Source organism: Macaca nemestrina, chromosome 17 (genome assembly GCF_043159975.1).
Source record: "Macaca nemestrina isolate mMacNem1 chromosome 17, mMacNem.hap1, whole genome shotgun sequence".
NCBI lineage: Eukaryota > Metazoa > Chordata > Mammalia > Primates > Cercopithecidae > Macaca > Macaca nemestrina.
Window position 1 is genome coordinate 58,631,441 of NC_092141.1, and position 12,321 is coordinate 58,643,761.

Below are 12,321 nucleotides of genomic sequence, written 5' to 3' on the forward strand. Positions count from 1 at the left end.
CGCGCATCTCCCGCTACCGCAGAGAGTTGGGGTCGTCTCAGTTCCCACCCCGGCCGATGGGCGGAGGGGATGGGGGAAGTGGCAGAGTAGCTGCTGCGCCGTCGTCTCCCTGGTTGCCCTTTCGCCGAATCCATGCACCGAGTTGTGCAAATGAGGCCGAGCGGGCTCATTTGCATTTCATGCTAATGAGCAGATCCCCTAAGTGCCTTTTTTTCCTGGCGGGAGTCTCTGCTCTCATTCTGAGTATGCGGCGCTGGAGTCTTGAACTCCATGCCGTCTTCTGGGAGAGGGGGGCTATTTATGGTTGCTCCGCGCGTCTGACACCTTCCCTCCCGCGAGTCCGCAGTCTGCCGGGTCGGCCTGCCCTTCCCGCCAGGATAGAGGCCCCGGGGCTGGCGCGAGAAGTAGGGAAACTCATCACCTCTTCTTTGCAGAGGGGAAAATGAGGGCAGAGAGGCTGGCCCAGCCCAATGATCAGGTCCCCTGGTGGTCAGCAGGCCTCACACCCTCATCCATCGTCCTGGCCACCCCTGGACTCTGGGCTGAACTCTATTCTAGAACATGCCCGAAAGGAGGGCAGGCACAAACGCACCATCTGGATAAACTGAGATCCACATGCACTTCCCTAGGTTCAGGACCTAGGGAAGACCGGCCAGGCAAGACAGGATCTGATCCCTGTACTCAGTATGTTGGGGCTGATGGCCAGTCGGAGATGCTTACCCTTATCCTGAGTGCCAGAGAGGAGGCAGAGGCAGGACCCACAGGGAAGGCAAAGAAGACCTGAAACCATCTTTATTTCACTCCAGCCCTCCAAGCCTCAGCTCTGACATCACCTCCTCAGAGTGGCCTTCTTTCCCGCAAGTATTTCAATGCCTCTTAAGTGCCAGGGTGCTTAGGATACAGCACCGAGCCAGACACAAGTCTGGAACTTCACAGCACCTAGCGCAGGCTGGGATTATATGTTTGTGTTTGCAGTAATGAAATGCTTGTCTCCCCATCTAGGCTCTGTGTTCCCAGAGGGGCTAGGTTCATTTTGCTCACCAGGGCCTTATCTAGTGTCAGGCACAAAGTTGTTAGGTGAATGAATGACCTCAGGCAGGGAAAAGTAAACAAAGGGACAAGAAATTCCTTTCTTTGGGCCTCGGTTTCCCAACAAAGACGCTAAGCCTAAGAGCTTTTCTGGGTTTGAGGAAGAACTCCCCATATATACCCTGCTCAGGCAGCCCCTCCAACCCCCTCCAGCCCTGCCTTTACCCCTCCCTCACAGCCCATCTGGCTCCCTGCAGAGCTAAGATAATCTTCCCATCTGTGATACCCTTTGCTCAGGGATGATACAACCATTATCCCATTTAGTCACCTTAACAGCCCTGAGAGCTGAGTGGGTGGCCCCCCACCTTTCAGATAAGGAAGGGGGGTGCTCAGAAAGATGGAGTTACTTAAGTGACTGCCCAAATGGTATGGCCCTGTCTCCAGTGACCCTGGCCCACAGGTGTTCCCCTGGTATAACTGGGTGCACACCCAAGAGGGACCAGGAAAGGGGAAGGGATACTACAGGAACTCTTACAATCCTGCTTCTGAGCGAGATTTATGTGGGACCCTGCCCTCTTTAGAAATTCAAGCACTGCCCTCTTTAGAAATTCAATTCAACTAACCCTTTAAGGAGGTAACTCCTTCTTCCCAACCCATTTACAAAATACCATCACCGAGTGCACATCTCATCCCAGGAGGGAGAGAGGAGCTGCCGAGCAGAAAGCAGACTGGCTGCAGGGACAGAAGACACCAAGGGCACCCTCCCTCACAGCTGCGCCTGGACCTCCTGCGAGAAGAGGAAGCCTTAGGGGTCCTTATTGTACCCTGAAGACCCCAGAGAGAACCAGAAGTGCTGAGGGGTTGCAGGCCGGTCTCTTACCTTCTCTGGGCCTCGAATATTTATCCATATGAGGCTAAAGGTACCCGCCTCACCAACTCATTCATGAGGGTCAATGGGACGACAGTGGCAAGAGGGCTTGGCATACTGCCCAGACTGTTCCAAAGCCAGGGCTGGGGCTGCCAAAAAGGCCACCTGTGCTTCACCATGCTCCATCCTCCTTCCCTGCCACCTCCCCAGGCCAGGCTCCACTTGTCCAGCTCTCTGACTTCCTGGCAAGGTTGAGTGGGCTCCAGCTAGGAAGGGGCCAGCTGACCTTGTTGGCCGGAGCACTAATCCCCTCCAGATGGGCTGGTGGCTTGCAGTGAGGGCCTGGCTGCCCAGACAGAGCTGACTCTGGTCCCAGTGACTATGTGTGGCTCTGTGTGACCATGTGAAGGGAGCAACTCCATCCAGTCTCCCGGTTCCTTCCTGCTTCACTCCTCCCCACTGCTGACATCCCCCACAAGCAGTGGCCCCATGAAGGCCTTCTTGTCTCTAGTAGCCTCTTTTGGCTCTCTGTGTTGCTTAGCTTGGGGGCTGAGGATGCCTGGCTCAGCCGATTCCCAAAGGCCTCAGAGAGACAGCTCCTCCCCATGCTTTCCCCACTCCCTGTCAGCCCCATCACTCTGCACCTGCCCTTCCCAAAGCAATTGTCCCAGTCCCCATCCCTCAACCCATGGAAGCTAGATGGGGTTTCTGGAGCCTGGGAAGATGTATGTGTCAAGGACGGGACTCAGGAGCATTTCCCAACATTTAGGGGAAAGAATGAGGTCACAGGAAGACTTTCTCTGCAGCAAGAAGGACTCAGATAGATTTGGGGAAGGACTTCCAACCCAACATGTTCCAAACAAAAGAGAACTCTTTCTTTGGACCAGCTTGTATGAAAGCAGATGGATGGACAACATGACCTCCTGCAAGGAGGACTTGCTTCCATCTTTTCGAGGCTGGGGCTAGATGGATACCCCAAAAGAAATGTATTAGTCGTGACAATAGCAGCTCCCACAATGCACCAGGGCATATGCAACGTCACCATTCTGTGAAATATAAAAGCTCATATAAAGCATCTCTGCCCCTTCTCCGGCTCAACACAAGAAGACAATGGGGAGGGGAAGGCAGGTTCCCTTCTTAACCTCTTTCTGAGGGCAAGGATTGGGCTTTCCCCTTCCTGGGCCAGTCCACACCCCCATGCCCACCCGTGGGCATCTTTACTTGGTTTTAGTCCCCTGACCTCAGTTCAGGGACTAAATTCATTCAGGCTACAATGACCATGGAAGGGGCAGGGACAGTCTGCTGACCTCTGGAAGATGAAGGAGAAATGGGAGAAGGCAGAGGAGTCAGGTGGGGGCTCCCAGAGGAAGCAGCCCTGAGCTGCTGGTTCCCAGGCTGGAGCCTGAAGCCCCTCCCTCATAAGCAAAGCTGACGCCCTCAGGTTACCACGGGACACTGTTAAGTTTATTCTAGGGTGAGTGGGTGCCCAAGGGGGGCAGTGAGTATGGCCGAGGTCACCTGGTGGCAGGGTGCTCAGGGATGGCCACAGGTTCTATAGGGCCCTGCAGGGCCTGAGTCTCTAGTCAGTTGGGATGCTTCACCTTCTGCCCCAGACCAAGGGGGTTGGGGCAGTCATGGATGTAGCAGTTTTCGTAATTCACAGGGATCAGTGATGGGCATTGAGCAGGCTTGATTCTCACATACATATGCAGTGGCCTGGTCTTCCAGCCGTCGGAGGGTACTCAGGAAAGGCAGCTGGCGGGACAGGAAGCTCGAGGGGTCCCCATCAGCCAGAATCAGCACCTAGGGCAGCAGCAGAGCAGGGAGAGTCACCTGCTGGGTTGGGGGGCCCATTGGCAAGGCCCACTGGGAAGTTCCCCCTTCCCAACATTCCGAGGGGAAGGAGACGTTGAGGAGCTGAGGATGGGAGAGGGCAGCTCTAGGGAGGTGGGGGGTGGGGCTCACAGGTTCGGGTACCTTGTTAGGAATGTAGACAGAGTGGACACACTGCACCAGAGCCTTGGTATCCTTGGCCTGGCGGTCTCCACAGATCACGATCTGACCAGAATAGAGAGGTCACTCCGGTGTGTCAGGGGAGGGAGCGGCTGAGCTCTAGACCACCAGGGTTTCCCCATCCTCCCTCCGCCCCACCCTATATTCCTAAGGAACAGGGACTCATCTCAGCTGCCAGGATGAGTTAATGCTTGGCAAGTGGGAACACACACACACACACATACACACACACTCACACACGAGAATACCGAAGTGGAAATGTCACACATATACACAATGGTACAGATACAAACACGGGTAGACACACACCCGGAAGACCCAAAGCACACAGGGACCCATCCAGACAGACACAGAGTAGTCACACACACACACACACACACACACACACACACACACACACAGTGGATGCCTACACAGAGGCAGATACCATACACACGAACAGCAGACACACACGCATGCAGGCAGACACAGAGGCAAACCTGCAGATGGGGCATCCACACGCAGACAGACAAACACACACGACGAACACTCACACCAACATCCCCCTCAAAGGTACGTGCACAGACACACACCTCAGGGTCACACACACCCGGAAGTACACACACACCAATAACACAGGACCGACAGAAGCAATTACGCTGATACCAAGACGTACAGAGAAACACTTCATCAGCCACCACAGACTCATTAATTTCTGCCTCCCTGTCTGACAGGCACCTCCACAGGCCCGCACACACACAGACCTGAGCTCTGGGGACAGCCCAGGAACCCCACCTCCTGTTCCCATCTGCTATGGCAGCCCCAGCTTCCCTCCTACCCGAAGTCCCAGCCCAGGTGCCCTCACTCCCCACCTGCTTGAGGGTCTGCTGCTGGGCTGAGAGGGCGCGGACCATCTCGGGCAATGCTACTGGGACACGGCGCATGCGCTCGGAGAAGGCAGTCAATAGGCACACACACTTGTCCATCCAGTCCTTGTGACCCGTGAAGCCGTGCAGCCGGAGCAGGTTGTGGGCTGACACGGAATTGGCGCTGGGCTCTGCACCATCCTGGTCTGCAGCACACGGGGAGGCAGGGGGTGGGGGTAAAGGAGGGTCATTGAGTCCCAGGACCCTGCCCCAGGACTGTATCCAGGGCCACTTGGGGGATGAGACAGAGAAAAGGCCCTGCCTATCCCGCCCCTTCCCCACTCTGGGTGTGGATGCCGCTCCAGCAGTTATCAGTACTTTGCTCTCTTTTATGGCACCCTCCACTCTACCTGTCCTAGCTTCAGCTGTTGGTCTCCAGGCTCCCTCCTCACTGCTGATACCTCTGTCCAGCCATTCAGCTGCTCAAGCTAGAGCAGCACCATCCTGACCCCTTCCTCTCCCTCTCCCTCTGCTTCTAATCCATCTGTGTCTTGCCAGGGCTGCGGCCAGAAGAGATCCAAATCCCACGTCTCCCTATCTCATACTTCCACATGCTCTGAACCTTCACCAATGCCTGCCTGGACTGAACACGACTAATGGCCTCCTAACTGGTCACCTGTTTCCCCTACCCCCACTTCTCTCCACCAGTGATCAGAGTGACCTCCTTAAACCCATACCAGAGCAGGTCACAATCCGCTTAAAACCTCCTTGCCAGCCGGGCATGGTGGCTCACACCTTAGTCCCAGCACCTGGGAAGCTGAGGCGGGAGGATCACCTGAGCCCAGGAGTTTGAGACCAGCCTGGGAAACACAGTAAGACCATATCTCTTTTCTTAGAAAAAAAAAAAAAAAAAAGACGACTTCCGTGCCCTGCTGGCCTCAGCATTCTCCTCGGTGCCCTCCAGGAACACGCGGGCCCTGCCTGTCCTCCAGGATACAGGCTGCCTGCTCCAACCTGTCATGCACTGCTCCCTGTGCCTGAACTCTCTCAGCTTCTCCGTGGCCACATGGCCTCTCTTTCCCTCCAGGCCTTGGTTAAATGACAGCTATCACAGGTGTACTCTAATTGCTCCCTAGGCTGAGTTGGGCCTCCTCTGCGGTTCTCTCCCAAGGCCCTTTTGCTCACTCAGTTAACATTTCTTAAGCACCTACCATGTGCCAGAACCACACTAGACCCTGGGATACAACAGTGGCAGAAAGTCCTGATCTTTGAGGGGCTAAAATTTGAGGGTCGGGAAAGAAACCTTTAACCACAGACAAGGCACATGGGTGATAGGGAGCAGGTACACATAAAGCATCCTACTTCACGGCACTCACCACAATTTTAACTACACATCTGTGCATGTGTTTTTGCATTATTACTGCATATTCGCTGTCTCCCCTACCACACTGTAAGCTTCATGAGAGCAGGGACCAAGTGAGCCTTGGTCAATATCTGAATCCATGGGTGCCAGTTACTGTGCTAAGCATGTTTACAGAATGGCTAAATTCATCTTTACATCAACCCTGTAAGGTAGTACCAATGTTAGCTCCATTTTACTTATTAAGAAACAGGCCAGGCATGGTGGCTCTCACATGTAATCCCAGCACTTCGGGAGGCCGAGGTGGGCAGATCACATCAGCCCAGTAGTTTGAGACCAGCCTGGGCAACATGGAGAAATCCCATCTCTACCAAAAATTAGCCAGGCATGGTGGTGCATGCCTATAGTCTTAGCTACTCAGGAGGCGGAGGTGGGAGAATTGATTCAGTCCCAGAGGCAGAGGTTGCTGTGAGCCAAGATCATGCCACTGCATTCCAGCCTGGGTGACAGTGAGACCCTGGAAAGAAAGAAAGAAAGAAAGAAAGAAAGAAAGAAAGAAAGAAAGAAAGAAAGAGAGAGAGAGAGAGAGAGAGAGAGAGAGAGAGAGAGAGAGAGAGAGAGAGAGAGGAAGGAAGGAAGGAAGGAAGGAAGGAAGGAAGGAAGGAAGGAAGGAAGGAAGGGAAAGAAAGAAAGAAAGGAAGAAAGAGAGAGAGAAAGAAAGGGAAGGAAGGAAGGGGAAAAAAGGAGAGAGAAAAAAAGGAAAGAAAGAGAGAAAGAGAGAAAGGAAAGAAAAAGAAAGGAGAGAAAGGAAAGAAAAAGAAAGGAAAGAAAGGAAGGAAACGAAACTGAGGCTGAGTTTAGTGATTCATGCCTGTAATCCCAGCACTTTGGGAGGCCAAGGTGGGAGGATCACTGAGCCCAGGAATTCAAGATCAGCCTGGGCAACATAGCAAGACTCTATCTCTATTTAAAAAAAAGAAAAGGAGACTCAGAAATATTACAGCAGCCAAAAATCACACCATTAATAAGTAGGAGAGACACAAAGCCAGGAGGGCTTCGGCCCACACCAGTTCTTCACGCACGCTGCACTTAACACCTCCCAGGACCCCAGACTAGCCCTGCACCCCCACTGACCGTCCTTCAGACGCAGGGGCAGGCCAGCCCCCAGCTCAGCCTCACTGCAGAAGTAGCCGCCACCCTGGGAGTCCCAAAAGAGCCTGTCCTGTGTGTCCTGCAGCCGCAGAGCCCACTCGAGCCACGCACTCTCCTGTGAGGCCTCATACAGGTCCAGCAGGCCCCGCACCACGAAGGCGTAGTCCTCCAGGAAGCCCCAGCAGGGTGGGTTGCTGGGGGACAGGCATTAGGGGAGGGGCTGGGGAGAGTCCCAGGAGAGAGGGCCTTTCCCAGAGGAGGCCCATTCACACATTTGTTCACTTAACCCTCCAGATGAACCCTCTTGGGCAGGTGTCATCAACCCACTTCCCAGATGAGTAAATGGGCCCAGGGAGGCTACAAACTCACAGCAAGCACCTGGCAGAGCCAGGACTGGAGTCCACATGGAGTGGAGAAGTAGGGCAGAGGTAAGCTGGGGACGTGTGGGGAGACGAGCCCTCCCAGTCTACCCAGCCCCCAACCTGTGCTCCACAGTCCCCCCAGAGCCGGTGTAGCAGGTTCGCATCAGGCGGCCACTGGCCACATCAAACATGTGCCGCTTCAGGAACTTGGCACCATTGGTGGCATAGTTGATCAGCCTGTCTTGGCCCAGGACAGCCCCGGTCACAGCATAGCCTGACACCATCAAGCCTGGAGCCAGGAGAGACAAGTAGTGGTGAGAAGCTGGCCAGGACCCTCCGGGTAACTCCACCCCATCACCTTGGGCCCCAACACCTCCCTGGAGCCATGGGTGATCCCTGAGATCTTGGGCTCCAAAGCCAGACATGGCGGGGTTCCCAGCCCTTGTGTGTGACCTTGGGAGGGTTACTCAAGTTCCTTAAGCCTCTGTTTGTCAACTGAGAGTAATAACCCTAATAAAGGGAGAGTGAGCAGTTAGCAGGTGCCGAACAGACGGGGCTTTGTGAAGGGGGATCCTACAGACAGGCTGGGTCTCAGATGTGCAGCCCCACCATTCCAGGCAGCCAGCATCTTGCTGTCCAGGTGCGGCTTGGGCCGATGCTTCCGGGCCTGGAAGAGCTTCTCCAGCCCTGTATTGAGCAAGGTCCGCACGGCCTCCACATCCAAGCCAAAGCGGGCAGCGGTCAGCTCCAGCGAGTACCGGACGGTCAGCACATTCTGGCCCTGCAGCTCCCCCTTGGGGTCCTGAGGAGAATGGCCTTTGTCTGCGAGCTCACATGCCCGGCAGGCTCCAGGGCCCGTCAGGTGACCCCAGAAGTCCTCACCTGACTGGGGCTGATGTTACCAGCCTCTGTGAGGCCGTAGTGCTTCATGAGGAGCTGGCCTGAGGTCAGCGGCTCGGTGGCGCCCAGCACAGGCTCCGGGAGGAGCTGCTGAACTTCTTTGACCGTCCACACATAGTAGGCACCCTCTTTGGGCCGCATGCCCCGCTCTGGGGGCGAGTCTGCATCCTCCGCGCTATAGAAGCCTCCGGACTGTGGGGAGGGGAGAGTTGGCTGGCCCTGGTCCACAGGGCAGTGGAGGCGCCAACCCCTCCCATAGCCAGGCCCGCCTGCCACCATGGACACACACCCGGTGGCTCAGGCTCCGAGCCACGTACTGCAGGATGCCTTTGGCCACGTCAGAGTAGAATTCATCACCAGAGATCTAACAAAGGAAGAAAGGAGACTGTGAACAGAGGCCACTGGGAGGCCCAGGTGGAAGGGGACAACATTCTCCGAGGCAGGTTGGGGATGGAAGCCTGGGTAGTGGGTACATGGGAGGGAACAGGGGATTCAGATTAAGAGGAGCCGCAGTCACCAGTAAAGCCTTGGGAGGGGCAGCCAGAGTGAGATGCCTGTTCTCTGGGCTGGGGTCAGGGATCACCTGGAAGGCCTGCGAATAGGCCACAGCAAGCTGTGCCTGGTCATACAGCATCTTCTCGAAGTGAGGGACGTGCCACTGGCAGTCTGTGGAGTAGCGGTGAAAACCCTGTACCAAGTGGAATACAAAGCTGGAGGCTAGTCCCAGCCTCTGCCCCACCCCACAGCCCTCTGCTGCGCCTCCAGGGAACACCCAGTGTCTGTTACCTGCCCCACATGGTCCCGGATGCCCCCGTTGGCCATCATTTTCAGGGTATGCAAGGCCATCTGCTGGGCCCGAGAGCCATCCTGAGTCAGTCGATGGCTGAGCCAATAGGAGAACAGGAAGCTCAGGATCACTGTGGGGGCACCAAGAACATGGGGGTGAGAGAATGGGAAAGTGGGGACAGAGATCAGGGTGGTCAAGAGGCCTTGGGCCAGGCAGAGGCTGGGAGTTCACTCAACAGGCAGTCTCTAGACAGGCTGTGGGGTCAACAGTCAACCCACAGGACAGAAGGTAATAGCCCGAGCCAGAGGTCAGAATACCATTGACTCACAGAGGACCAGAAAGTTACTTGTCCCCCCAGAGCCCAGAATGTCATTAGCCAAGCCAGGGTCACTGGGTCACTGACCAAGTCAGGGGACAGAAGGTCATCACCTAGGTCAAGGTGAGAGAGTCACTGCTGATACCAGCAGTCGGGTCTTCACCGATAGCTACCGACAGGCTAGGGGCAAGGAAGTCACTGCCAGTCAGGAGGACAGGATGCTATGGGTGAGGCCAGGAGCCAGTAGGTCCCTGACCAGCATAGGAATCAGAAGGCCAAAGCCCGGGCTAAGGCGGGCATGGGGCACTGACCCGGCGTGGGAAACTTGGGGGCCTCAGCGAAGCCACCGTATTCCTCATCGTAGCCCTCGTCCAGCTGCTGGAAGCAGCGATTGTTCATGGTGGCGGCAGAGGGCGGCAGCTGGCGGTCACCCATGCTGATTTCTGATCGGGCCAGTAGGGCAGTGGTGACACGCTGGCTGTTTTCTAGCAGGGTGTTCTTGTTCTGTTTCCACTGCGGGAGGTGGAGGCACACCTGGAGGTCAGCTGGGGAGAGGGGCTCTTCTTTCCTAGTCCCCCACCCTGGTCCCCTAAGTCCCCCAGGCACACCCACCTGTTCTCGTATTCTCAGCAACACTGTGCGGAAGCCGACTCGGGTCAAGCCATCCTCAGGAGGGAAATAGGTGCCCCCCACAAAGGGCTGGAGGTTGGGAGTCAGCCACACATTCATGGGCCAGCCCCCGCCGCTGCTGGTGGCCTGGCGGAGAGAGGGCGAGGGTGAGGGGAGCTGCCCTGAGCCCATGTGGCGCGCACACTCCCGAGGAGGACTGCTCACCTGCACGAATGTCATGTACACCTTGTCCACATCGGGCCGCTCCTCACGGTCTACCTTCACGCTCACAAAGTCCTCACTGAGCAGGCGGCCGATCTCCTCATTCTGGAAGGACTCCTCTTCCATCATGTGGCACCAGTGGCAGGTGGAGTACCCGACTGAACAGGGCCATGGGGAGAGGTCAGGGGGCCAGCCACGGGTCAGAGGGAGGCTGGCCAAGTGGCCCTGGCTGGATGGAAGACGTCTTGGCCTCTAGTCTCCTGGAAGACCCGCCAGGCCAAGAAGACCCTCCCCCATCCGCTGCCACTCCCTGCCCACAACCCCATATCAGGGAAGGTGGGAGCATTACCTGAGAGGAAAATCGGCTTGTTTTCTTTCCTGGCCTTGTCGAAGGCTTCCTGTCCCCAGGGGTACCTAGGCCCAGCAGGGTGGGGCATCACTCAGTAGCCCAGGGGGTCTGGGAGGGGTCTAGGACCCCAGTGATTCCAGGCAGGGCCCCGGGAGAGTGCTCACCAGTCCACGGGATTGTAGGCATGTTGTAGGAGGTATGGTGACTTCTCGTGGATCAGGCGGTTGGGGACCCTCTGGGGTGTAGACGAAGGATGGCTTCCCTTCCCTCCAGCAGGCATGGGCACTGAACTACTGACCGTCGCACTTCGGTCCTTGTCCCGGGAGGAGCTACCCCTGGCGAGGACTGGTGCATCAGGCAAGCTGGGGGCCTCCACCCACCTTATCCCAGGCCCCCCAGCACCTGCCCCACTCCACTCAGCACCCCGGTAGGACCGCTGCTCCCAGCCCAACCCACCTTTCTGAACCATGGGGGAGACTGTGGCCTTTGTGCTCCCCCTTATGTTTTTTGGGGGGTGAGGAGAGGTGGCTCATTGGGGGCTCCTTGCCAGGTTAGTCTCCCCCAACCTCCTGGACCTGGTGGTGGGAAGGATGGCTGTGAGGTCAGGGCGGGTCACAATGGGCAGAATGGTTCTTGGGGCTCCATTCTTACCCCTCCCGGGGCCCCTCCCCGGGTCCTTCCTGGAGCAGCTGCTTGGAGGCATCTCTCTGGCAGGCCTGGGCGTGGCCCCACCGGAAGGCAGCCCACTGTTGGTGGCTGCACAGGCCAAGAGCAGTAGGGTCTGGGACTGGACCAGGTGAGGGACAAACAGAGGAAACTAGACATGGGGACTCCCTCACTCAACGCCCACCTGCTGGGATTCCTGTGGGGCCAGGTCCTGGGCCAGACCCCAGGACACCTAAGGAATCAGAGACCTCAGGGAGTTCAGCCTGGAAGTGGGCAGTGCAAGCTGACCTAAATAACGAAAGGTCCATGCGGCAATAAAGGGCTGTGACAGGACACAGGGTACTATTGGAGAAAGGCCCTTGACCCAGCATCCAGCGCTGGGGTGCAAGGAAGGCTTCCTGGAAGCGGTGTTAGAACAGTCCCTGGGGAGTTGGCACTGCACTGGAAGGAAGGGGAGGGGAGGGAAGGGAAAGAATGAGGACAGGAGGGGAGGGGAGGGGAGGGGAGGGGAGGAGGACCTTACTGCCAGGGCCAGGTCTCAGAAGCATACTGGAGGTGGGGTGGGGGAAGGGCCAGGCATGCAAGGGTGGTCCAGACAGGCACTGGGGACCGGTGCCCGGGAGACCCTCCACTGAGCCCGCAGGCAAGCGCAGGGAGTGCCCGTACCTGAGGCTCGCGGCGAGGCCTACACCGGCGCGGGGTAGCAGAAGTACGCTGCCCAACCAGGCCCGTGCGCCCAGCATGGCTGCTCCGGGCCATGGGCCCGGCCGCTACGGACAGGAAGGGAGGGCAGGAGACTGTGAGGGGCGGGTTGGGCACCCACGGAGCTGCGGGCGGGTCTTC

The 12,321-nt window shown here is 57.0% G+C and overlaps 1 protein-coding gene across 3 annotated transcripts; it reads right to left on the reverse strand.

The window, feature by feature from the left end:
* Window positions 1-3,339: 3,339 nt before the first annotated feature.
* On the reverse strand, window positions 3,340-12,276 carry LOC105472385 (spermatogenesis associated 20). Of its 3 annotated transcripts, XM_011725564.3 has the most exons (17): window positions 12,145-12,246; window positions 11,269-11,387; window positions 10,977-11,147; window positions 10,813-10,877; window positions 10,467-10,621; window positions 10,245-10,388; window positions 9,944-10,145; window positions 9,316-9,446; window positions 9,113-9,217; window positions 8,819-8,893; window positions 8,512-8,721; window positions 8,239-8,431; window positions 7,750-7,918; window positions 7,250-7,461; window positions 4,762-4,961; window positions 3,875-3,955; window positions 3,340-3,700 (listed from the first exon to the last, which is right to left on the reverse strand). In XM_011725564.3, exons 2-17 carry the CDS (start codon window positions 11,343-11,345, stop codon window positions 3,530-3,532), a joined length of 2,361 nt encoding a protein of 786 aa, XP_011723866.1. In that variant the 5' UTR covers window positions 11,346-11,387; window positions 12,145-12,246; the 3' UTR covers window positions 3,340-3,529. The 3 variants fall into 3 exon arrangements, with proteins under 3 accessions (XP_011723866.1, XP_011723868.1, XP_011723870.1); XM_011725566.2 differs by lacking the exon at window positions 11,269-11,387 and having other exon boundaries at window positions 12,145-12,276; XM_011725568.3 differs by lacking the exon at window positions 12,145-12,246 and having other exon boundaries at window positions 10,977-11,157.
* Window positions 12,277-12,321: the final 45 nt, after the last annotated feature.